Raw genomic sequence first — 25520 nt, forward strand, 5'->3', positions numbered from 1 at the left:
CATTTCTCTTTGTGTGTGTGTCGTTTCAGAGCTGCCTCCCCAGATTCTTACTGAAGACAGGAGTACATACACTTTTACGGAGGGCCAGAAGGCTTTACTGGAGTGTGAGACCTTTGGCTCTCCAAAACCTAAAGTCATATGGTGAGGCACATAACCACCTTATTCCATTTCATTGTGTTCTGTTGCATTGTAATTGTATTGTTTCGTGTGTTCTAGCGCTCTGTCTGGCAGATTTTCATATTAACAAATTTCACACATGTGATATTATTGCGTAGGTAGCTCTTCATGTGCATAAATTAACAGCCAAATGCTGTTACATCTGGGCTGTGACTGTGAATTTTGTCAGTGTGGCAGGTATCCAACTAGGCTTTGTGCTTTCTGGTGAAATAGTAAAAATGGCAATTGAACTGGTGAATTCATCTGCCACTGCAGTAGCTGGAAAAGTTTCTTCCTCTGCTTGCCAAGTTTCTAATGTGTTTTCTGGGTGTGTGTGTCTCTTTTTTTTCCAGGGAGAGCAGCAACAACTCCTCCCTTCTGGCGGATCCCAGAGTTAACCTGCTCACCAATGGGGGACTTGAGATCTCTAATATCACCCATGACGACAAGGGCTTCTACACCTGCTCTGTACAGAACAGCAACTTGTCTGTCAGTGCCGAGCTGGAAGTGCTCAGTGAGGGACACACACACACACACACATATATATGCACACAAACACACGCATGCACACTGAGTCCCTTAACAGCTGATGTTATTTGCACCTCATGCATCTTGTCTCAGCATCGTATGTCTCCTTGGTTTCTTCTCCAGATGGGACAGTGATCGTGTCACCTCCACAGGATCTGAAGGTGCAGCCTGGAAACACAGCAGTCTTCACTTGCCAGGCCCTTGTTGACACCAGACTTGGCTCCCCAGTCATTCAGTGGAGAAAGAACGTTCAGAAGCTCTTTGAGTCCTACAGTGACAAAAAGTAAGACAAAATTTTATAGATACAATTTATTTTATGATTATTTTTCCCATTTTTGTTTTATCCATTTATTTTTATAGTTAGTTTACCCTGAATTTCAAAGCATAACAAGGAACAATGTGTTTACAAATTAGCTTCAGCCAGACACACTTTATACATTCCATCTGTCAGATTACTTTTCCCATTGTAACAATGTTTATCTATTTTATCCCTATTACATAAACAAAGAAACAAGTTATTATGGTGACAAAAATAAGAAGAAAGATGGAAAGATGAGGTAGAGTCAAACACAATGATTAATAAAGGTAGGTGGAGACAATTAAAAGGAGGAGGAAGATCAGGATAACGATGATGACCTTTTTTTTCTCAGATACACATTTGAAGGATCAGACCTGATAATAGCTAATGTGGGACCAGATGATGAGGGCGTGTACACCTGTCAGATCATCACCAAGCTGGACATGGCTGAAGCCAGCAGCACCCTCACTTTATGTGGTAAGATCACAGATCATATGCTGTATGATCACCAATCAGCAGGTGTCTGATTGAGTATACAACAGGTCATAGATATAAAGAATATATACAAAAAATATTTTCTTTAAATTGGAGAGATCTATTAGCTTAAACCTGTAGTGTGGAGACATGCAGTGTGGAGGAAACTGTGGTAACGATACTGTTGTTGTGCCATTTAGATCGTCCAGACCCTCCTGTCCTCCTCCAGATCACTGATTCTAAGCGTCGTGCAGTCACCCTCAGCTGGACTCCTGGAGACGACCACAACAGCCCTGTGGAAGGTTTAGTACAGACAGACAAACACACACAAATACACACGTACTCACACACGCACACCCACCTGTCTCGTTCTTCATCTGTTTTTCCTCAATGCTCAAATTGCTTTTTTTATGCAAAGTGATTAGAAGAAAATTTGTCATTCCTCCTGCTCTGATTCCATCTTTTTCTCCAGTACCAGATGCAAAATGCAAACACAGAAGTTACATCTTGTCTAACTCAGAGCAACAAACCCATATCATGCATCTCCTTCTGGCTGCTCTGTTTTCATTACATGGACGGGATTAATGTTTGGCTTGTGGCGCCAGGTTTATATAAAGCTCAATGTGTCTCAGTATGATTTTATCACCACTGAGTATTTATGTTTCTATTGCTTCTTTATTGTGTACCTTCTGTCTTTCTCGCTCCCTCCACAACTCTGTCTTGCTCTCTCTGCAGAGTATGTGGTTGAGTTTGAGGACCAAAGTTCGAAGGAGAGGGGTTGGGAAGAGCTAAAGAGAGTAAGCGGAAACAAGGAGCGTGCTAGCCTCCCTCTGTGGCCCTACTTGTCCTACCGTTTCCGGGTGATTGCCATCAATGAAGTGGGCAAAAGTGACCCCAGCAAGCCATCTGAAATCCACAACACACCCGCTGAAGGTTAGAATCAGTATTTTGTAACCACAAGTTTTCATTGTCACAGTGAACCCAAAATGACGCTACACTGTACTCTTTTCCAATCGCAGCTCCAGACAACAACCCTGAAGATGTTAGGAGTGAGTCCACAGACCCAGACACTCTGGTCATCGCCTGGGAGGTACATTTGTTATCTGAATGTACAATTATCAGAAGTAGCATCATTTAAAAAGAAAGAGTGTATGTATTATTGGCTGCTGTTCCCATCGCTGCAGGAAATGGACAAACGAGACTACAACGGACCTGACTTCAAGTACCGGGTGCTGTGGAGGCGAGTGGTGGGCAGTGGGCCTACATGGCACACCAACTACACAACGGCACCACCATTCACAATCAATGACATTGGCAACTTTTCAGCCTTTGAGATCAAAGTTCAGGCTGTCAATGAGAAAGGAGAGGGACCTGAGCCAGACCCCGTCATTGGCTACTCAGGAGAAGATGGTAAAATAGCAGTTTTTCCAGCAATCCCCTTTTTTTTAGTAGGAATATTTCTACTTTGTATTCTGTCTCACCTGTCACTGTCCTGTCTGTCATCGTCTCTCAGTTCCATTGGAGGCTCCTATGGATGTGGGTGTTGTCCTAATGAACAGCACTACCATCAGAGTGACCTGGGCAGCAGTAGACAGAGAGACGGTCAGAGGACACCTGCTGGGATACAAGGTACTGATCCTGTATCTCCTCTGTTGTTTGGCCTCACATACTCAGCCCCTGTCCTCATGAATAAGGCATACTTTGGGTTTACAGCTAGATCTTAGCATGGCAAGGGCTTCAGAGTTCTCTTTGTTTTCAAGGTTGTGAAGAAGAGAGCCTTTAAAATGTATCACACTCTAGTCACACTCCTTATCTGCCTCCCTTTTGGGTATTTGATGTATGATCCTTTCAACACCCAAGCTTATCTTTATACTTTTCAAACCGCTTTTAGAAAACCCAGTTTTAATGCTGCAATCCCTCAACACAGTCATGTTATGACATGAATTAAGAATGAGAAGTGTATGAAATGTTTAAAGTTTCAAATGTAGGTCATAAACTAAGCAATGATTCCATCTTTCATCATTTCTCTGACTGATTTTGTGGCTCCAGATACATTTGACCAGAATTGGCTCCCGGGGCCACCACCGTGGCCGGAGGGCGAGGGAATCAGAGAGCATCGTGGTAGTGGAGACTGGAGCCAACGAGGAGAGGAAGGTGATCAGTGATCTCAGACCATACTCCCACTATACCCTGGCTGTCACCGTGTTCAACAGCAAGGGCGAGGGACCCCCCTCTGAGACGCTGCCATTCAAGACTCACGAGGGAGGTGAGAATGAGAAAGAGAGGAAAAATCCAGGAGGGGAAAAGGAAGGGGAAGCAAGGGTGAAATGAAGGGAGGTGATAGATAAAGTGGGTGAAGAGGTTTAATTACAGACAGGGAGAGACAAAGATGGAGCATGATGGTAGGAAGGGAGGGAATGGATTGTGTGTTACAACAGAGGAAATGACACTGATATCAAGAGGATGACTGGGTGGAGGGCAGCGAAGAGAAGGAGGGTGAAATTGATGAAGGAATGAATATTATTGATCAGGCATGTTTTGGTGGAAGATTGGTGACAGTAGATCACAATATTATGATAATGCCTTTTAAGTGCACTTCGATTGAGGCCTCTTTGTGTTGCTGCTAGTTCCTGGCCCTCCCACGTCTCTGATGCTGGACAGCCCATCAGAGACAGAAATGACCCTCCACTGGACGCCTCCTGGTCAGCCCAATGGAATCCTTATTGGATATCTACTGCAGTACCAACAGAGTGAGCCTCATTCACACCCATGTCCCACAAAATATGAAATAATATCATCAGACACATAAATTCTTCTATTTTATAAGTGCTTCAAAGCTGCATCAGTAGTGGGAATGACACCATACAATACATTTCCAGCTAAATCAATAAAACTAGAAAAATGTCAAAAGCATAGCCTCCTAATGATGCTCATCATTCAGTCACATGTCACCAAGACCAATATATCAACCATAATGAGGTGTTCAAGATCAGCCGATGATTGAATGTTTTTGTTGCTGTGCTGTGGTCAGTTGTGGAGAGTGACGACAGCCCCATGCAGGTGGAGACAATAGATGACCCCATGGTCACCCACCTCACCCTGAGGGGCCTGGACCGTCACAGCCACTATCGCTTCTACCTGAGGGGGCGCACCGCTGCAGGGGATGGAGAGCCCATCATGAAGGAGGGTGCCACCACACTGGATGGAGGTACAAAGCTGATTTTCTTCCCCATTACAGATCTGACACATAGATTGTACTAGATCAAAAATGTGATTCCTCTGACTGGATATTTTTTAGCACCTCCTGCCAACATCAGCCTGTCTGTGGGGGAAAACTCAGTTAATTTCAGCTGGGTGGCCAAGAAGAGACACAAGAATGTTAGCTTCCAGATCCACTACCTCAACAAAAATGGTATAATATCTCTGCATATAAGTACATGAAGAAAACCTCATTGCATTCAACCTTTAAAAAAAAGTAGGAATAGTTTCGCAATCCTAAATGATGAAAAGCAAATCAAGGTGCGTGTCATGTCTCTGCAGATGGCAGTAAATGGAAGAAGTCAGAGATGGTGAACTCCTCTCAGTCTTTCTACCAGCTTCAGGGCCTCACGCCTGGCTCTTTTCGTCTGCGCTTCACCTACAACAACAGCACCTTCTGGGAGACTGACACTGAGATAGAAGGAACAGGTGCTATGAGCATTCTGCCTTCATTCATCCTCTTTTCCTTTCATCTTCTATGCTCTCTCTCCTCTGGGTTTCTCACATCTAAATATAATGCCTGATCCTACAGAGAGTGCCTTGCAGTTTTCTCTACTGCTTGTGAAGTGCTTTCAAAGACTCGTGTAAAAAGAGAGCTTGGTTAGCCATATGAAATGATCCATTACTTGTGTTTGTTTGGCGTATTGTGCTGTAGTCTTTGGTTCCCAAGTGAAATGCCACCCTGTCAGAATGCATAATGCTCTGTCTCTTTTGCTCTAGATTCTGCTCCCTTTTTTATCTTATTTCTTCTACCTTCATCATCCTTTCCACTGCTCCTGCTTTCATCCTGTTTCCCATTACAAAAAAAATCCCTCTTCTTTTCCCTCTGAAGGAGTGAAGGAGGTGCAGCCAAGCTTTGCAACACAGGGCTGGTTCATCTGTGTTGTGAGTGCCATCGTGCTGCTGCTGCTGATACTGCTCATCCTCTGCTTCATCAAGAGGAGTAAAGGGGGGAAGTATTCAGGCAAGTGCAGCCCACCATGATGAGTTAGAGACGTTGAAATGTTATGAATATGTTTAGTGTTGATGAATACAAATGGCTGATGCCTCGGGCAACCTTTTTTTTCTAAGAATGTGCTATATTCATTCCTTCGTCCATGCCTGTGTCTACACAAGCTTTGTGGTTACCAGTGGGCAGTCTGGAGCCATAAAGCTGTCTGATAATGAAAATGATATCACAATAAAAAAGAAACCAGGCAGTTACAGTTATGCACAACAGCAAACATGATTATTCTTTCTGGAAAGCAGTAAAAGAAGATTGAATCATGTTAGAATTCTCCCCGTGTGATCCTTATAGTGGCTCCAACTCCAAATAATTGGCTAGTTTTCACTTTGCCAACTTTCCTCCTTGCAGCCTTCACATCAAACATGTAGTGAAGCACACCTGTAAGGCTGTACTTTCCTACTGTGATCGTGAGGAAGAGGCTGTGCCCTGAAAAGGGCTGTGAAATAATAATCACAAACCACAAGAGTAACTGCAACCTGCAGGCCACTGACTGGTCAGAGAAAAGCACCAGGCTTTCATCCCTTTCCACACAAGGAAGAAACAAGTGGCTGGCTCCTTTTATGGTAGACTTAATTGTCTGCGCTAAAAGCAAGGACTAATTTAAATAGATAAAAATGCTAATGATAATAATTTCAATTGTTTTGAGTAGTAGTTATAATGCTGAAAGTCAGTTGAGAAATCAATTAAAACATTAGAAAATAAATAAGTTCTGTCTACAAATTGTCCAAATCTTTTTACTCCACATACACAAACTTCTTTTTATTTTACTTGGTGTTATCTTGCTGTGTGACAGAATGTCATTATCGATGTCTGAGACAGTGGCTTAGAGACAAACATGGCTGAGATCATACTGATAATGAAATCCAATAATCTCCTTCTCAGTGAAAGATAAAGAAGAGGGTCCAATGGACTCGGAGGTACGGCCTATAAAGGACGAGACTTTTGGAGAGTACAGGTTTGTCTTCTGAATGCAGTCTCTTTTAATGCTGCACTACGTTTCTATGGATCATTTAGATTCTATCTCCTAACACAGCCCTGACTCCCTTGATTTTCCTAACCCTTTTGTGTTGCTTTCACTGTCCCTCTTCTCCCTTATGCCTTCTCCTGCTATGCAGATCTCTAGAAAGGTATGCTGTGATGTGATTTGCTTTCCCAAACCCACTATTTATCATCTCCTGCTAAAACCTCACTTACCCACTGACTACCCTGTAACATTTGGTATGATCATAGTGTAATGTATTATGTAGGCATGCAACAACTGATTACTTCCATTATTCATTCATTTTCAGATTATTTTCCTATTAATTGATTAATCATTTGGTCTATAAAACATAACAAAACAGTGAATAATGCCCATCACAATATTCTAGAGGCCATGGTGACTTCATCAAAGGTCTTGTTTTGCCTGACCAACCATCTCAAACCCAATATAATAATTTGCTACATAATTATATAATAATTTACAATGATGTACGAGCAAGAAAAGCAGCAGATGTTCATATTTTAGCAAATTTGTGGTAACTTTGCTTAAAATATTATTTCGAATATCTTTCGTGCTCTCATATACTCTAGTGACCTTGGGGAGAAGCGTACAGCCAGCCAGCCGTCCCTGTGCGAGGAGAGCAAGCTGTGCAGTGAGGACAACCTGGATTTCAACGGCAGCAGTGTCATAACCACCGAGCTCAACCTGGATGAGTCTCTGGCCAGCCAGTTTAGTCGGCCCAGCGAGGGTCCAGAGGTGCTTCACAGCCTCCCAGACAACTCCCCGCTCAACCCCACCACCATCTCTCCAGCCACCAATGGCATGCCCAACTCAGTCACCATCCTCGATTAACCCCCACACATCCATCGGGGACCATCAGACCAAAACATGTCAACACATATGTGCCCATACGCTCCTGTTCCCTACTGATTTGCTGATCTGTTGTTTTAACGACTGATACACAATCTATTGACTATTCAGATGCACCTGGCAGTCATCTGACCGACTAGACTATTTTGACCAAAGGAGTGTCCAAAGTAATGGACAATGTGATACATGTCTGACTGACCTGAAGATGTCCTTTGACTCCCCTCACCCTCCTTTATCTGTGTAGTTTACAACATATCTTAATGACTCACATTCATTTCTCTCCCTTTCTTCTCTTCTGTTTCTCTCCGCAGACAACTCTATAGAAAGATAAAGACAGAATGTTGTACAGGTAGAAATATCAGAGGGGTTGTAGGTCCTATAGAGATGCAGAGTAGTGCACTGAAAGAGGAGGAGGATGGTAGAGCCTAGTGTGGGGAAGCAGACGGCATATACTGCTGTAAAAAGGCTTGAATCTTAGGATATTTATCATGCCTTATATTATTTCACACATGATTTTCTATGTGTAACACCATTTGATGTCTAAGATTGTACTTGCCAGTGACATTTTTTATTTTTTTACAAATGTGTTTAAATACAAAACATCCTTTTGTTATCTTTTATTCACATAATCACTTTTTCATATATTGTTTTCTACACTATTCCACACTTAAGACTCACGACTTTTTTGATTTTTTTTTTGACATATTTCATGAATCAAGTTGTTTTAATTGAAACTAAGTGAAGCCAAGTTTCTTATTATAGATAACATTGGATGCATATAAGGGGAACTTGCTGTGAAAATGCTGAGTAGCATCTGGTGTATATAGCTGCATTTACATCTATCTATTTAGCCATAATACAGTATTATAGATATGTACATGCTCCTTATAAGTTCCTGTGCCTGCTGGGTCTGCATAGAGCACCAGATCGATGTCATTACTCTCTCGCCTTCCCACCAGAAGTGTAATGTCATTATTGGAAATGATATTGTAATTTTTTGTGTCGAGACTTATGTGTAGCTTTCTGTATCTGTCTTTGTCTCTTTCTACACTGTATTAAAAACACTGTTGTCTCTAATTAACAATCTTTTCATACCTGTCCATCTCATACTACGCAAACTGTTTGAGGAGCAGTATTTATGTATATTTACAGATCAGAGAGTGGAGTCTTGTGGGCAAACACTCTCAAAAATTTTATTTTCAGACCCTTATCAATGCAAGTTGATTTTGCAGACAGGCGTAATGATTGCCAGTTGATGTATAATAAAGGCAAGCAGTTGGTATTTACATCAAACACAGAGAATGTATTCTTTTTAGAGCTGGGCAGACATTGTATTTACATGCTACTAACTGAAAAAATTCTGACATACATGGTACTGGAGAGATAAGAGTGGTTATGAGAAGGGACAGTTTTTTTCCCACAGAATGTAAATACAACCCTTAAAGATTGTTTTGATGAACCCAACCATGTTTGATATAAAAATGTGAAAAATGTGCAGGTTTGAAACCACTTAACTTACTTAAAAAATGTTGCAAGTTGTCATTTTTCTCTTTGTACTATTGCTATGAATTCAAACTTTCCTTTTTTGACTAATGATTGCAGTGAAATTTGGCTGTTTTAGAAAAAATAGTTCACAGTTAAGGAAAAAAAAATAAAAAAGGGAAAAATTTCACATTGTTCTGTAGATGTTTACAAACATGTAAAGATTTGAAAATCAAAAAACTGTACATTAGTGTCATTTAGTGATAGTAGTAGTTACATTACAACGAAAGCTAAGATTGCGTTCATGCCCATAACCATCCAGCAATGCATTGCAGCGCAGTGAATATCTGTGGAGTTTTTGTCTGATGCAGTTATGAGAGAAAGGGATGCAGCATACCACAGGGAGTACCTATATGCAACATTGCTGCCTCAGTTCTCCCTATTCAAATAAAAGCTTGACACTGGCCAAACACCACCTGACATTCCTTGAGGTTAAGTACGTGGGATGTCTAAAAAGGCTGGTGGCACTGAAAGAAGTGTGTGTGTAAGCTCCCTGTTGTTGGTATTTCAGACACACTCAGGACAAATAAAACTTTAAAAAAAAATCTATTTTCATACATGAGCGATGAATGACACAAAATATGCCAATATTCTAACTTGACTATCTGCTGCTAAACATCTGTGTTTGTCAGTGTTCGGGGCAAATGTTAGCTTTGAATGAGGAATGAGTGTACACACACAGATACTCACTCGACTGCCACTCACTCTTTGCTTTTCATGTATCGATGGGAAAGCTGAGGACACTGGACTTTGCTTTTCCACTATTGTTTTTCCCCTTTTTTATAGTTAAAATATAAAAACCTATTAAAAATTGAATTGGATAGTTTAGAGAAGCTTCTTCACAACAGACAAATTTTAAACAACAATGCCTGAGTGGGAGACGGCAGGTGAGAAAAAAAATGAGGAGGGAAGAGGGGAGGAAGGAAGGGTAGGGAGTATGTGTCACTGCTGGGGTGTACATGTGCCTCTCTGTGGCGTGTGGGGTGCAAAATTAGCACAATGGGACTGATGGTATCTATATGTATCAACGACAGGAGTTGGGTGGATTTGAGGGGCCAATATAACTGTAACTGCATTATGAATCTACCACTGTAACTGGATATATGACTGAAAAATAAAGTACGTGGAACAATCTGTATTAAAAAGGGTCCCTTTGTTGGTCATCAGTATCAGCTGATACAATCAATGCATATGTGTCACTTAAAAATAGGCAGCAAGTATTGATTACTCGAGATTCAATTCACATTGAGTGCGAGTAGAACAAGCAATAGATTGTATTCAAACAGTCACACGAGGTGGCAGTCAGCGAGAGCTGGTGTTGAATTGATGAAAGTAGTCCTTGGTGGGTTTGTTGGTGTAAAGCTTCTTGCTCAGGTACTCCTGACTGGAGCAGACAGATACACAAACAAGCACACAGTGAGACTGAATCTGAATTCTACATTAGAGCACTTTATCACCTACACTCAAAATACATTTGCTGACTCCTGAAAAGTGTGTATGTGTGTGCAGTGCTCACTGTGCCTGCTGCTCTCTGGCCAGCTGCATGTTGTAATGGTCTATTTGAATCCGTCTCTCTCTCCTCAGCTCTGCCGCTCTCCTCTCCTCCTCCTCTGCGTTTCTGGACAGCTTCAGGAGCTGGAGTTCCCGAGCTGCATCCCGAGCCTTCTCAGCATCGCGTTGTCTCTGAAGATGGAACGAAATAAAGATCCAAATGCTGAACCTGAAAGGAGCTGTTATATCTAGAACTGTTCTTATGAAGGAGTAGTTCCCAACCTGAGGGTTAGGACCTGACCAAACAGTTGCAAACTAAATCTGCGATGATGCCAGATGGTTCATAAGATATGAAAGCACAATTAAAACATATTTCTGCTACTGAAAAGGATTTTTTCTTCTTAGACTTTTCTTCTCTGCCTTTTTTGAAGCACTGGATAGGCCTTTACAATCTGAGAGGGAACAATATGTCTTTGGCCACGTCCTTCAGACCCATGAATAGGGGTCTACAAGTAGACATAGACATGGATAACAAATTAAAGGAAAACTCTAAATAATTGATATTCCATGTAGGGCAGAAGATGACAATGAATGGTTTGTTGGTTTTGGACATTTTTGACCAGCATGTTAAACACATTTTGAAAGAATAGTGTTCATCCCTCCTGCAGAGTTCATGAGACTTTATGCCAAGGTGCACTGAAGCAGCTCTAGAGGCTTCTGGTGTTTTTCCTTTAATTTGTCACCCGTCGGTGGTTTCACGAGGTTGGAAACCACAGTTTTGAATACATTTTGCAGAAGGGTAGAACTGAAAGGAGCCTGGAGTTGGAGTAACTTGTGCTTTGATTTGTGTGTGTGCAGGAGTAGCATTTGGAGTACCTGTCTCTCAAGACGCTGCTCTTCTCTCTCCCTGTGGATGGCGCTCAGCTGCTCAGGGCTCATCCCCTTCCACCTGTCAACCAATACCCGTGGTGGCCTTCCTCCTCCCACCTCACTCACCACTGCCTCTGCATGCTCAGTCATCATGTCAGATGTCAGTGTATGCCACATCTCTGCAACATTCTCCCTTTCCTCTCTCCTCTGCTGCTCCTTCAGTTTCTCTACCCGCTCGGCAGCCTGTGGGTAGCATGGTGAGGTCTTACCAATGATCAAGGGATAGTTGATCTTGACGATTAGCATAGCAGGAGATATACAAAGCACCACCTCTAATATGTGGTTACTTCTAGCATTGAGTCAAGAGTAAGCCACATTGTTAATGTCCTCCTGAGAGATCCACTCAGTCAGTTCTATTTGCTTGTGCATCGCGCATGTGAGTGGTTATTAGAGAAACCACATAATTGTCATGAAAAATGCCATGACCTGAAGGATTTATAATGATGCCTCCCAATGGAGGATTCAGCTGAGTGCGTTCAAGCAAATGAAGGGAGCGCTAAATGGGAGCTTTTAAAAACAGACAGGGCCCACGCATACATCAAAGTAGTTTAACCATCCATGTTGCTTGGATCCAACTAATATGATCCTGCAGCTAGTGTGTGTATGCATCACTTAACAGTTTCAATTAGCAATTTATTTCAAAATCCCACCTGAGAACACCTTGTCAGAGCTCAAACCCCCACAGGAGTCTGCTTTGAGCATCCACATCAGTGTGTGTGTGTGTGTGTGTGTGTGCATCTGTGTGTCCATCTGTGTGTACACATGCATGCACTGTACCAGAGCTTGATTGTAGTTGGCGAGTGCGATGCAGGTGGCTTTATTACACTCCTCCTCTAGTGCGTGTAGCTGAACGCCCAGAAGGTCCTGATGCACCAACTCTTTGCTCACGAGCATCTCTGTGACACACAAGTTGAAAATCACCTACTGTGTGTTTTTCACACCTGCATTAGCCATTACCCATTGTACAAAGCTCTTCACCGACACACTCACACATGCATAACGGCTCTCTGGGATGAGCATCCATCAATGCCACCTGGCAGTAAGGGCTGTGCGTAGGAGTGTGTGATTGTTTGTGCAGGAAAGCATGAAGCATGTGTGTGATTTACAGAGGCTATAGTGTACAGCATGTTAGTCATCAGTGATTACAGTGTGTGTGATTTACAGAGGCTATAGTGTACAGCATGTTAGTCATCAGTGATTACAGTGTGTGTGATTGTGTTTGTCTCTTTTCACCTCTGTGCTTCTCTCCCATGTGTCTTCTCTCGTTGTCCTCCTTCTGTGCTCGCAGATCTCTTTCTGTCTTCCTAATTTGTTCTCTCCTCTTTTGTTCCTCCCCCATATCTTCTCCCTGCACATGAAACAAGGACACAGTGCTTAGGGGGCAATGTGATTATTTATTTAACCATTCGCTGGATTCTGTTCCACTTCTCACTGATGCACACCAAGCACCTGTGTGTCACACTGGCTCACCTGAAAAATTTGCATACTGGCAGGCCCCAGCTCAGACTCTGAGATGGTGATCCTGAATGCCCCCTTCAGGCCACATTTGAGATCAGCGTCACGAGAGTCCTCTACACGCTGGTGAGTGACCCAATGTTGAGTCAGGTCAGTGTCCAAAGCTTTTCGCTTCTCTCTTTCATCAATGTCTTGCTTCAGCAATGCGTCATCATGATATATTCTCAGTTTATCTGCAATTTGATAAAAATAGATATATAGATCAATATTCATCAGTAGAGAAAGGTGATTTCGGAAAGGTAGATTCTGGATTCCCTGAGTGAACAATAGTTTTGATTTGACTGATTTAATGCTGAGCCCTCCTTGGCTCTCATCATGTCCATAGTTTACCTAAAGCTCTGTCCTGTTGCATCTCCATGTCTTGCTTCTGTTTTTTCTCCTGAACCTGTTGGTTGAGAGCAGGAAGGTCAAGGCCCATCACGCGGAGCCGTGTATTAAAGATCCGAGACTTTCGTGCCGTTTCTGCAGACCTTCGCCTCTCCACATCCTTCATCACGGACTGGTCTACAGGCAAATCCACTTTGTACATGTTCTCAGTTTCTGAAGAGCCTGATGGGAGAAGATCCAGCATGACAATGCTGATTATTATACCTTATATCTTTGCTGGAAATAAATTATTTTCTCAAATAAAGCAGTACACTCTGCTGCATTCAACTTAGGCCAGAATTGAGGCTCTCCTGACCTGACAACAGCACACCAAAACCTGGAGAGGCTTCATTAACTGTGTATGGACTGAATGCAAATTATGCAATCCATTTATATTTTCTTTAAAGACAGGGAGTGATCACTTACCTTACAGAGCAAATTATTTCAGTTTATCTTTGGACTTTTTACCCTTGTAGCGCCTCAATGAATGAAGGTGTTTCGCTGCTCGATTCCTCCTGTGTTTGGATGCCCTTGGTAACCATGGAAACATCTCAATTCACCGCTGCACACTTTGTGCTTCGTTTGACATAATTAACAACAGCGAGCGGGGCACCTGTGCAAAGCGTCAAATGTTTCCTAAAATGTTACATAGTTTATTGTGTAACTCACATATACTCATATATTTACTTCTGGAATAAGGGGCATATACGAAAACTCACCCTGGTCTCGCGATAACCTTTGAGATTTCGTGTCTCGCGCGCTCGAGGGTCTTCCTGTTGGATTGTAAAATGGCGCATTGTTGTCACAATTGCATCGCGTCTACTTGATTCAGATTATGGAGCTGGTTAGATCATCAAACTAAATATGCACTTCATAATGTGACTTATGCATAGGACAGCGATAGATTGAGCAGCGAGGTTCATTCATTTGCGCGCATGCTTCGTCTCTGATACAGTTCCTCCGGTAAACATTGTTAGCATTAGCTAGCTAACATTTTACTAGCTAAAATTCCCTGCAGTTTTTTTTCTTCAGAACAGCGGCACAGACACAACGAAGATGGGTTATTTAAAACTGATAGAGATCGAAAACTTCAAGTCGTACAAAGGAAGACAGATTATTGGACCTTTCCATAAGTTTACTGCAATCATCGGACCCAATGGATCTGGTATGTTATGATTACCAACGTTAACTCACGGCTAACGCGAACTGCTTGCTAGCATAGGCTAACGGTAAACATAGTGCAGAAATGCCCCGCTGTTTTTGGAAACAACAACTTGCAGTTCATGCAGAAGTTGTGTGCGTTGCGTCTTACTTGTCTAACAACAATAAAGTGTTTTACATGGTTGAAACAAAATTAAAATATTTCAGGACCTTGGCAAATACAATCAGACATGTATAACACAAAAATTAATTAAGAGAAAAAACAATAATAGTAATAATAATACAGTTATGGCATATTGGGAATTTGTGTGCTAGAACTTATAAAAGGCTGTTTTAAATAGATTTTCTTTGAGAAGTGAATTTTAAAGGTATCAATGATTCTGCAAGCCTCAGATCCTCAGGCAGAGCTGAGGGGTCCTGACTGTAAAAATCGAGTCATCTTTAGTCCTCAGCCAGGACTTGGGGCCATTACCAACAACTTGAGAAACTGGTTGTGCCCATCGGGCTTTACATAGGAGGGGGACAACATCTTGTAAATATCGCCCCTTATTACGCCATTCAATGCAACGCCACCACTAACTGCAGCCTTCAAAATTATATAGTAATAACATTTTTGACTAAAAGTTGACAGAACAAACACTGAATTGAATTTCACATTATAAAGGTCACGAAGATAAACTTAGATTGGCCAGTGTCCCTAATAAACTGGTAACTCGTATATGTATATTGTGCTCTCATATTAGATTTGTGTATATATATGTATATATATCACTAAAAATCTGAATGCTGTTGTTTTAGGAAAGTCCAACCTTATGGATGCCATCAGCTTCGTGTTGGCAGAGAAGACCAGTAACCTGCGTGTGAAGACTCTGAAGGATTTAATCCACGGAGCACCTGTAGGGAAGCCAGCTGCCAACAGAGCCTTTGTCAGTATGGTGTATCAGGAAGATAATGGAGAGGAACGCTCTTTCACAAGAGTCATCATTGGTATGAACCGCCATTGATACACTCATGCTGATGTTTTTGATTCAGTTGCCTCATTAATGCTTACACAATAACTTTCATCTGTTACTTGTACCAGAAATTAGAAGACTTGAACTTTTTTGTTCATGTATTCTGCGTGAGTTCCAGTTGACCTAAGTTGTAGGAACTGACAGCAAGGACACACAAAACAATGAATGTAATGTGTCAGTGCTTCTGTAAGCCTGTATGTCCAAGCACACCTGCACTAAAATGAGTATTAAATATGTTTAAACTTAATCTTAACATCCTGCCACATTACCAAAGACAAAAAAACAATATTATCCAAATGTGTGTTTATTATATGACAGTTGTCTTACCCTTTTAGTGAAAAATTTATTCAGCCATCTTGTATGTGATTATTGTAAGCTAATCTTTGATTTATGATGATTTATCTCCTATAATATGCATGTTGCGTGTTCATCAGGTTCCTCCTCTGAGTACCGCATCAACAGCAAGGTGGTGAGCTTACCTGAATACAGTGAAGAGCTAGAAAAGCTCGGTATTCTGATCAAGGCCAGGAACTTCTTGGTCTTCCAGGTAAAACTGAAATCCTAACATTCTTTTCTATGAGATTGATTATTAAAAATCTGGTAACATGGTGTTGGTAGTTACTATTATTAACTACAGCTTTATTCCCTGCTTATTCTTCCTCCAGGGGGCTGTGGAGTCTATTGCTATGAAAAACCCCAAGGAGCGTACAGCTCTGTTTGAGGAAATCTCACGCTCTGGAGAGCTGGCCCAGGAGTACGACCGCAGGAAGAAGGAGATGGTGAAAGCAGAGGAGGACACGCAGTTCAATTATCACCGTAAGAAAAACATTGCTGCTGAGCGTAAAGAAGCCAAGCAAGAAAAAGAGGAGGTATGTATTTTGTGTTCTGTCTAAATACTGTATGTACTGAATTACTTTTTACTTCTATGTATTTATGTCCTACTTGGATTGGAAATGAATTGGTTCATGCACATTTGCCCATTCCTTTTAAAGTTTATTTTTCTGTGAGAGGAATTTGATCTACAGTAAGTGTCAGTGATGTACTGATTAAGTTTTTGTAATTTGATCATGTTGATCATTGTTTAATTTGTCTTGAATATGCTGTTATTGCTGCCCACTTTGGCCATGACACTCTTGAAAAATATAGTTTTAATCTAAGTGACACAGATTTACTTCATCACACTTTCTCTCTTCCCACCATCCCAACAGGCTGAGCGTTACCAGCGTCTGAAAGACGAAGTGGCCAGGGCCAGTGTTCAGTTGCAGCTCTTCAAACTGTACCACAATGAGACTGAGATTGAGAAGCTGAACAAAGAGCTGGGTCAGCGTAACAAGGAGATTGACAAGGACCGTAAAAAGATGGACCATGTGGAGGAGGAGCTGAAGGACAAGAAGAAGGAGCTGGGCAGGCTGATGAGGGAACAGCAGACAATTGAGAAAGAAATCAAGTAAGTGCCAATGACAATGATGGCCTTCTCACAGGTCACTTGAACTGTTGCCGTATAACTAATGCAACTTAAAACGTAGCGCTTTGTTAATCACTGGACTCTGCCTACAGAGAGAAAGACTCCGAGTTGAACCAAAAGAGGCCACAGTACATCAAGGCCAAAGAGAACACCTCGCATAAGATCAAGAAGTTAGAAGCCGCTCGCAAATCACTGCAAAATGCCCAGAAAATGTACAAGAAACGAAAGGCAGACATGGATGAGTTGGATAAAGAGATGAGGGCAGTGGAGCTGGCCAAGCAAGAGTTCGAGGAGCGCATGGAGGAGGAGGCACAGAGCCAGGGCCAGGACCTGACCCTGGAGGAAAACCAGGTCTGATATGCTAGAATGTTGAACACATTTAAGGGCCTCTTGATTCATTATTGCTATTCAATAATGTACATAACAGATAAAACTTAAATACGGTCACTTTTTTGCTTAGGCAGTCTTGACCTATCTTGGCAAATCCCATGTTTTGCTGTGTGTGAATTGCAGTTTTGTTATGATGTCATGAAATCAGATCAATCTTGATATATACATGACTTTACATGACCCACTGTTTCTCTTCCCCCCTCAGGTCAAGCAGTACCATCGTTTGAAGGAGGAGGCCAGTAAACGTGCTGCCACTCTGGCACAGGAGCTGGAGAAGTTTAACCGCGACCAGAAGGCCGACCAGGATCGCCTTGACTTAGAGGAGAGGAAGAAAGTGGAGACAGAGGTAAATTGGATAATGATGGCAGGTTGGCCCGTGCTAAAAGAAATTGATTATAACTCATTTTAATGCATACGACCATATGTTTTGCTGAATGTTTCCAGGCCAAAATCAAACAGAAGATCCGCGAAATTGAGGAAAACCAGAAACGTATCGAGAAATTAGAGGATTACATTACCACCAGCAGGTAGAGGTTGAACTTATTGATTTCATAGGTTTCTGCATTAGACTGCTTCATTTACACTCCTTTGTCCTCCATTTGCTACCTCTCAGGCAGTCACTGGATGAGCAGAAGCGGATGGAAGAGGAGCTGACCGAGGAGGTGGAAATGGCCAAGAGGAGAATTGATGAAATCAACATGGAGCTTAACCAGGTGCTCAATGCACACACAGGGAAAGAAAATCAAATGACTTAGAATGGTGCCATGTTAATGATTTCAGTGCACTGTGATTGTTAGAGACCATTCTCTGGGAGACCTTGAGTTTCAGTTTGCATGCGTTACTCTGTCACAGTAACCTTAAGCAACACTTCTGGCTGCGTCTGTAGCCATCACGAGCCCTGGAATTGAACAGGAGAAAAGTACATTTCTCCATGTGAATCAGTAGAAGTTTCTCACTGCAAACATTTTAACACATTAGTATAAGCACATGTGTGACCAGTAAAATAAATGATGGCCAGTTGTGCTAGCAATCCAGCATGCATAGTACCAGGGCCTTGCACTGGCACTCCTGTTGTTAATGTTGTTACTTACACTTGTGTATGATAAGTGAAAATGTAAGCTGTTAAAACGTCTGTAACAAATCCCATTATTGTTGACTTTTGCAGGTGATGGAGCAGCTGGGAGACGCCAGAATCGACAGGCAGGAGAACAGCCGCCAGCAGCGCAAAGCTGAGATCATGGAGAGTATCAAAAGACTCTACCCTGGCTCTGTGGTGAGACAATTATGATGGTGTTGAGTACAATATATAATAAACTTTTTTGCTTCTCTGCTACATTAAGTAAAGGTGTTGAATTAACTTGTCATAATCGCAGATTAGTTAATGCATGCTACTCTTTCCCTTTCTGCAGTATGGCCGTCTAATCGACTTGTGCCAACCCACTCAGAAGAAATATCAGATTGCTGTGACCAAAGTGTTGGGCAAGAACATGGACGCCATCATTGTTGACTCAGAGAAGACCGGCAGAGATTGCATTCAATACATCAAGGAGCAAAGAGGAGAGCCTGAGACCTTCCTTCCTCTAGATTACCTTGAGGTGAATACTAGAAAGTGCAGATAAAAGCTCTACTCATCTTTGGAGCGGTTCAAATATTCAGTATCAAAGTGGAGATAGTGAATGAAAACATCGAATTGTAATACGCCTAAGGAGGAAGAAGTGTATGGCAGAAGTGTCAAATCCCAATGGAACTACAATCTAAAAAACAGGAAGATTAAATTTGCCTCAAAGCATGTTTTATCACTTTGACATTGCTGATAAACACCCACCTAATTTGTAGTAATTTATTTCAAAGCTATTAATTGAAAAACCATTCATTTGTGTGCATAGTTTACTAGCTTTTACAGCCAGCTGTCTTGGGTTATTAATTTCTGTCCTGATATGAGGCACTCAGAAAAAATGACTCAGTTGGAATTAAATTGCTTTATTAAAAATGCACCAAAATGGTTTTTTTTTTTCTTGTTTATGAAAGGTGAAACCAACAGATGAGAAACTGAGAGAACTGCGTGGAGCCAAACTGGTGATTGATGTGATTCGCTACGAGCCTCCTCACATCAAGAAAGCCCTCCAGTATGCATGTGGCAACGCCCTGGTCTGTGAGAACGTGGAGGATGCACGAAGGATTGCTTTTGGAGGGCCATACAGACACAAGGTGCTTGACTTAATTTTGGTCACTGACTGAGGTTTTACATATGTTATCTTTAAATGTTTCATGAAGATGGGAAAGCTGGTGATTCGGTAGATGTGAATTAATTTTTTTTAGGGCTTAAACTTCTCTGATTTAAGGCATAGAACAATTTTTAAGTCATAAAATACTTAATTCAGTAAATTGCACACATTTCCTCATGGACAGCCTTCTTTGGCTCGCAAATATTTTGTGCTTCAATCCCCGTTTGTCTTTTCTTCCACCCACCCTCTGCTTGTTTCTCTGTGTCCAGACGGTAGCCCTGGACGGTACTCTGTTCCAGAAGTCTGGAGTCATCTCTGGAGGAGCCAGCGACCTGAAGGCCAAGGCCAGACGCTGGGATGAGAAAGCAGTGGACAAGCTCAAGGAGAAGAAAGAAAAACTCACTGAAGAGCTCAAGGTACCTTTAATTATTAATTCAATACTTCAACCAGTACTTTAAGACTAGTGGCATTAGTGACTCGTATCATAATCTTTTTAAACAGTAGCCAGCCCCCGTCAGGATATCTCATAGCTGGTGTGAAGCAGAGTGCACTCAAACTCTTTGTTGGAAATCAGTAGACATCTCCTGGCCAACCTTTTAAAATGTGGATTGTTTTGTACAGGCACTGACTGCAGCAAATTCGCAACAATTTCTTTTGAATGTTTTTCTTTGTAGGAGCAAATGAAGGCCAAGAGGAAGGAGGCAGAGCTGCGTCAAGTGCAGTCTCAGGCACACGGTCTGCAGATGAGACTCAAGTACTCCCAGAGTGATCTAGAACAGACAAAAACCCGCCACCTCTCCCTCAACATGCAGGTACAGCCTGGTTACAGCTGACGATCTTCCTCTTCCTGTTTGTTATCGCTGTAGTGCCTGTTGAGTTACAGCTTTTTCCATCTGTGTCACGCAGGAGAAATCTAAGCTAGAGAGTGAGCTGGCAAACTTTGGCCCTCGCATCAATGACATCAAGAGGATCATCCAGTCCCGTGAGAGGGAGATCACAGACCTGCGAGACCGCATGAACCTGGTGAGACAAACACATAGTGAGGTCCATTTAGAAGCCTGTCTACGGGTATGTGGCATTGCACTAATATCAGTATGAATGCTTTTGCTTTCCAGGTTGAGGATGAGGTGTTTGTTGAGTTCTGTAAGGAGATTGGAGTGAGGAACATCAGAGAGTTCGAGGAGGAGAAGGTTAAGAGGCAGAATGAAATTGCAAAGAAGAGGTGAGTTTAGTTTAAATCAGTTCTTGCCACACTGCCATTTAACCCGTCACGTTTCCTGTTTATCTAACATGACACGCTTCATTCTGCCATCAGGCTCGAGTTTGAGACCCAGAAGACCCGCCTGGGTATTCAGGTAGACTACGAGAAGAATCAGCTGAAGGAGGACCAGGAGAAAGTCATGATGTGGGAGCAGACCGTCAAGAAGGACGAGGCTGAAATAGAGCGACTTAAGAAGGTGAAAACAAAGGCTGAAAACTTAAAATCTCTATTTTGCCCTCAATCTTGACATCAAGTTAATTCTCACTTGTGTGTCTTTTTTCCCTTCCCGTAGGAGGAGCACAGGCACATGAAGATCATTGACGAGACAATGGCCCAACTGCAGGACCTGAAGAACCAACATCTCACCAAGAAATCTGAAGTCAATGATAAGAACCATGAGATGGAGGAGATCAGAAAAAAACTGGGAGGCGCCAACAAGTCAGTGGCTGCAAACACACATAAAATTAAATATTTCTTATGTCGTATAAATATAAATATTATCTTTAGGTTGGTTTGTGATATGCAAAAATGTGGTTTTTGTGTCTTCCAGGGAGTTGACTCAGCTCCAAAAGGAGGTGACGGCTATTGAGACCAAACTGGAGCAGAAGCGCAGTGACCGTCACAACTTGCTGCAAGCCTGCAAAATGCAGGATATCAGGTTGCCTCTTCGTTCAGGAACAATGGATGATATCAGCCAGGGAGAGGTACAAGCAAAACATGCTCATATAGGCATTAACCTTTGTACCAGTGGAATTGAAGCAGAAAATGACATCCTGCTTTTATTTTGCTTCTCCAGGGAAGCTCCCAGGCAGATGAGTCCAGCAGCCAGAGGACATCCAGCACCGTTCTCGCTAAAGAGGCTCTCATAGAGATCGACTACAGCAACCTGTCTGAGGACCTTAAGGTAGCCAGTCCACACAGCATTGATGCCTTAGATTGAAACAGTCCAACTTGTCGCTCATTTTATTTAAAATGTGATGTTGGATTTGTGTTCATTAGTTTTCAAGGTGAGGATAATAATGAAATATCACTTTTCTCTACACAGTAGCAAAGTGCTTAACAATATACAACATATATAAAAAAAAAAGAGCCATTTGCAGCAAATGTGTGACGTTCATAGTTTAGGTTACATTTAGGAAGTACACTTAAACATTTAATCCCGTTGAACTTCCTACAGGATGCACTGTCAGAGGAAGAGATCAAGGCGGAGACAAACACACTGCAGCAGCGTCTGAATGAGCAGCAGAGTATCCTACAGAGGATCAGCGCGCCCAACATGAAGGCTATGGAGAAGCTCGAGAGCGTCAGGGACAAGTTCCAAGAGACCAGTGACGGTGAGATGATAGTAGAGAGGCTGATATTAAACGATAGATAGAGAAAGGTATGTAGGTTTACAGTAGCTCTCTAGAGCTCTCAGTAATGTTATCTCTATGTGATGATGTGGGTTTTTTCCCCTGTCTTTCCCTCAGAGTTTGAGGCTGCTCGTAAGAGAGCCAAGAAGGCAAAGCAAGCCTTTGAGCAGATCAAGAAGGAAAGGTTTGATCGTTTCAATAACTGCTTCGAGTCTGTGGCCACCAACATTGATGAGATTTACAAGGCCCTCTCACGCAACAGCAGTGCCCAGGTATTCCTCCGTTTCTTTTTTTTTTTTACATTCAGTTCATAAATTCACTGTACAAATTGCGGGCAATGCATTATATACTATGGCAGGTACTCAAACTATTAATTTGGTAAATGTATCAAAAACAGAACTATTTACAATGAGTCTGTCCCCCTTCTGTAGGCTTTCCTGGGCCCAGAAAACCCAGAGGAGCCATATCTGGATGGCATCAACTACAACTGTGTGGCTCCAGGGAAGAGGTTCAGGCCCATGGACAACCTGTCTGGAGGAGAGAAGACTGTTGCCGCCCTGGCTCTGCTCTTTGCTATTCACAGGTGAAACAATAGAGTTCAAAGTCGTAAAGAAAAAAAAAAAAAAAGTATTTGCACTTAAGTCTTCATGTGTTGCTTGAAAGCTGATGAGAATGTCTGCAACATTGTTAACGGAGTCTCTCCTCCTCGTCTTTAGCTACAAACCCGCCCCCTTCTTTGTCCTGGATGAGATTGACGCTGCTCTGGACAACACTAACATTGGCAAGGTCTGTTCAGATTTATATTTAACTAATTTACCTGAGCTCTGATAAGTGCTGCTTGTCATGTAAGCACAGGCAGCTTTTTTTTTTTCATTAATGCTGCTCATCACATTAAGCACAATCTTTACCCTCAAGGTGGCCAATTATATAAAAGACCAGTCGGTACTGAACTTCCAGGCCATCGTCATTTCTCTGAAGGAGGAATTCTACACCAAGGCAGACTCGCTCATCGGCGTTTATCCAGAGGTGTGTTTCTCCATGTTGTCTTACAAAATACAGTGCATATGAAATACAGCCCTGAAACCTTGACAGTTATATACAACACTAATGTATTTGCAGTCTTAAAAAAATATTCTATCCTCAGAAAGGCCATAGAAGGTATTTAAGTCTTAGATTTAATTCACAAAGGTCTTGAATATTCTTGTCTTACCACTTTATGCAGAAACATTAGTTACATATACAACTGGGAAGTGATGACAAAGATGTGACATGAAATGTTTTTAAATTCATGTACTCAATAACAGGCCTTATTGTGCCTATTGGTTTTCTGTCATTTGACCAGTATTACCAGAAATGCATTCTATTTGGTATTAAAATGTTTTAAAATATGATTTAATAAATACAGTGGTCCCTCGTTTATTGCGGGGGTTATGTTCTAAAAATTACCCGCAATAGGCGAAATCCGCGAAGTAGTCAGCTTTATTTTTTACAATTATTATATATATTTTAAGGCTGTAAAACCCCTCACCATACAGTTTATACACTTTTCTCAGACAGGCATTAACATTTTTTCACATTTATCTCTTGTTTGACTTATTTGTTTGTCTTGTAAACAGGCAGCACTTAAAAGTCACACTGCTAGTGATTAAACATTTATGTAAATTTGGCAAGCCGAACGTATTCTGTACTGTACAGAGACACGGCACGGAGGAGATTGATTGACATTGGTCTACAGTCCCTTAGCCAATCAGGACGCAGAACACAATGCGCGTTCATACACTGTAAAAAAAAGCATGCAAAATTGCACAAAAAAAATCCGCGAAACAGCGAGGCCGCGAAAGGTGAACCGCATTATAGCGAGGGACTACTGTACTGCAACATAACTTGTATTATAGGTTTGGAATTAGTCATCTTAAGAAGTCATAAGTCTGATCCTGAGTCACAGTCCAGCAGAGACCTGCTAATAATAACAATAATAGTGTTTTGATCTGTTGTTAAATAAATGCACACTGGAAACATCTGCTGTTATGAATAAAGTATTACCTGATTTTTCTTCTCTTCTCACAGCAAGGAGATTGTGTCATCAGCAAAGTGCTCACTTTTGACCTCTCTCAGTATCCGGATGCCAACCCAAATCCGAATGAATAGGATCAGCGCTCTCAGCACTGGCATTTTGGCAAGTTGGAGGTTCATTTTCTACTCTCTCTGGATTGCTAACATATTCTGTAGTCACAGATCATGTATCCATTAGATCCCACTTGTTACTTCCTATTGTTTTTTTTTATGTTTGTATTTTTTAATATGCTACAGTAGTGAGTTAGTCAGGTTTTATTTAGTTGTTGGGGTTGTTCTTTAGACAGCGGCAACAGAGATGTATGTACATTTATACAAGCCAGCCCTTTCTCAATTTGACTTTACAAGAGTAATTATAATAATTAATGGAAACTAATTGTAATCAAGTCAAAATTAGAGGCATTCAAACCTTTTTGACAGACTGTAGAATTTACATCACGCGGTAAAATGTGTCAACCTGAAACAAGTTTTTGTTCTTGGAGCTTTTATACTGGTTATGGCCCTCTTTTTCGATGGTGTGCTTTAAAGCCTTCGCCTGTCCTCTGTTGTGTGTACTGAAAGATGTATTTGCATTTTCACGTGCTACCTTTTTGTAAAGCTTAATCACGAAACTATTTGTTACTATATGGTGGATACATTCCCGTGTGTGATAGCTGCAACAGGCGGTGCTATTATGAGATCATGGAGCATTGTCATCAGAAAATTATTTCAAATGAAATGTGCCAAGGTTAAACAGCTGTTTGAATGACGGCCTGTTTATATTCCTTGGGTGATTTTCTGAATCAACATTACGCAAATGGAAAACTCAACATTAGACTATACTGTCAGGTCTGTTTTATTGATTGCTTTGCTTCACTAAATAAAATTTGAATTATTTAAGCTCCTTTACTATGTTTACTTTTACTTTTACTACACAAACTCCTGCGGTTTTCTGCTTTCAAGTGCTGCTTTTTAAACTTTGTGCATCAGTTTTAAGGAATTTCCTCATCTTTATTTGATCCTACAAAGCAGCATACATGTTGCTGCATTAGTTTCCATTCCATAAGGGGGAGTCTGTGCTTTGCTATGCAAGACTATTTATAGAGGCTCTCAGATTTCAGATTCTAACTTCTGCATGGCGTAGTGTCCAAAGCACGCATCTATCCTCTCATCAAGGCTCCGTCT

General features: G+C 41.6%; 3 protein-coding genes across 3 annotated transcripts in view; 2 read left to right on the plus strand and 1 right to left on the minus strand.

Annotated features, from left to right (window-relative positions):
• l1cama (L1 cell adhesion molecule, paralog a) overlaps window positions 1-9113 on the plus strand; it is a 39846-nt gene extending 30733 nt beyond the window's left edge. The window contains exons 12-29 of the mRNA XM_070839751.1: window positions 30-141; window positions 510-670; window positions 808-967; window positions 1335-1459; window positions 1657-1758; window positions 2192-2389; window positions 2476-2546; window positions 2641-2866; window positions 2970-3085; window positions 3506-3722; window positions 4084-4206; window positions 4488-4664; window positions 4755-4868; window positions 4997-5143; window positions 5547-5678; window positions 6603-6675; window positions 6836-6847; window positions 7293-9113. Of these exons, the coding sequence (XP_070695852.1) occupies window positions 30-141; window positions 510-670; window positions 808-967; window positions 1335-1459; window positions 1657-1758; window positions 2192-2389; window positions 2476-2546; window positions 2641-2866; window positions 2970-3085; window positions 3506-3722; window positions 4084-4206; window positions 4488-4664; window positions 4755-4868; window positions 4997-5143; window positions 5547-5678; window positions 6603-6675; window positions 6836-6847; window positions 7293-7554 (2528 nt within the window). The 3' untranslated portion in view covers window positions 7555-9113. The remainder of the gene's footprint in view (window positions 1-29; window positions 142-509; window positions 671-807; window positions 968-1334; window positions 1460-1656; window positions 1759-2191; window positions 2390-2475; window positions 2547-2640; window positions 2867-2969; window positions 3086-3505; window positions 3723-4083; window positions 4207-4487; window positions 4665-4754; window positions 4869-4996; window positions 5144-5546; window positions 5679-6602; window positions 6676-6835; window positions 6848-7292) is intronic.
• A 1303-nt stretch (window positions 9114-10416) lies between these two features.
• ribc1 (RIB43A domain with coiled-coils 1) lies at window positions 10417-13579 on the minus strand. Its single transcript, XM_070840370.1, has 7 exons — window positions 13381-13579; window positions 13006-13223; window positions 12769-12883; window positions 12313-12431; window positions 11482-11718; window positions 10631-10797; window positions 10417-10498 (listed from the first exon to the last, which is right to left on the minus strand). Exons 1-7 carry the CDS (start codon window positions 13577-13579, stop codon window positions 10417-10419), a joined length of 1137 nt encoding a protein of 378 aa, XP_070696471.1.
• A 617-nt stretch (window positions 13580-14196) lies between these two features.
• On the plus strand, window positions 14197-25244 carry smc1a (structural maintenance of chromosomes 1A). Its single transcript, XM_070839212.1, has 26 exons — window positions 14197-14581; window positions 15376-15564; window positions 16025-16137; window positions 16256-16459; window positions 16799-17037; window positions 17148-17406; window positions 17651-17791; window positions 17890-17972; window positions 18059-18158; window positions 18611-18718; window positions 18855-19040; window positions 19474-19653; window positions 19940-20086; window positions 20345-20482; window positions 20577-20693; window positions 20786-20892; window positions 20986-21127; window positions 21224-21369; window positions 21482-21635; window positions 21728-21835; window positions 22109-22265; window positions 22401-22555; window positions 22715-22866; window positions 23000-23069; window positions 23199-23309; window positions 24351-25244. The coding sequence occupies exons 1-26, from the start codon at window positions 14473-14475 to the stop codon at window positions 24429-24431; spliced, it is 3696 nt and encodes a 1231-aa protein (XP_070695313.1). The 5' UTR covers window positions 14197-14472; the 3' UTR covers window positions 24432-25244.
• The last annotated feature ends 276 nt before the right edge of the window (window positions 25245-25520 follow it).

This window comes from Pempheris klunzingeri, chromosome 11 (assembly GCF_042242105.1).
Source record: "Pempheris klunzingeri isolate RE-2024b chromosome 11, fPemKlu1.hap1, whole genome shotgun sequence".
In the NCBI taxonomy this organism is placed as follows: domain Eukaryota; kingdom Metazoa; phylum Chordata; class Actinopteri; order Acropomatiformes; family Pempheridae; genus Pempheris; species Pempheris klunzingeri.

Bases quoted from the DNA above. Each gene is read 5' to 3' on its own strand.
- smc1a (XM_070839212.1), top strand. From the start codon at position 14,473: ATGGGTTATTTAAAACTGATAGAGATCGAAAACTTCAAGTCGTACAAA. The intron at 17,407-17,650 runs GTCTGATATGCT...TTCCCCCCTCAG, and splicing joins TGACCCTGGAGGAAAACCAG to GTCAAGCAGTACCATCGTTT. The intron at 23,310-24,350 runs GTGTGTTTCTCC...CTCTTCTCACAG, and splicing joins TCATCGGCGTTTATCCAGAG to CAAGGAGATTGTGTCATCAG.
- ribc1 (XM_070840370.1), bottom strand. From the start codon at position 13,579: ATGTACAAAGTGGATTTGCCTGTAGACCAGTCCGTGATGAAGGATGTG. The intron at 13,224-13,380 runs GTAAACTATGGA...ATCAAATTGCAG, and splicing joins GCAACAGGACAGAGCTTTAG to ATAAACTGAGAATATATCAT. The intron at 12,432-12,768 runs GTGAAAAGAGAC...TGTGTGTCACAG, and splicing joins CATGGGAGAGAAGCACAGAG to AGATGCTCGTGAGCAAAGAG.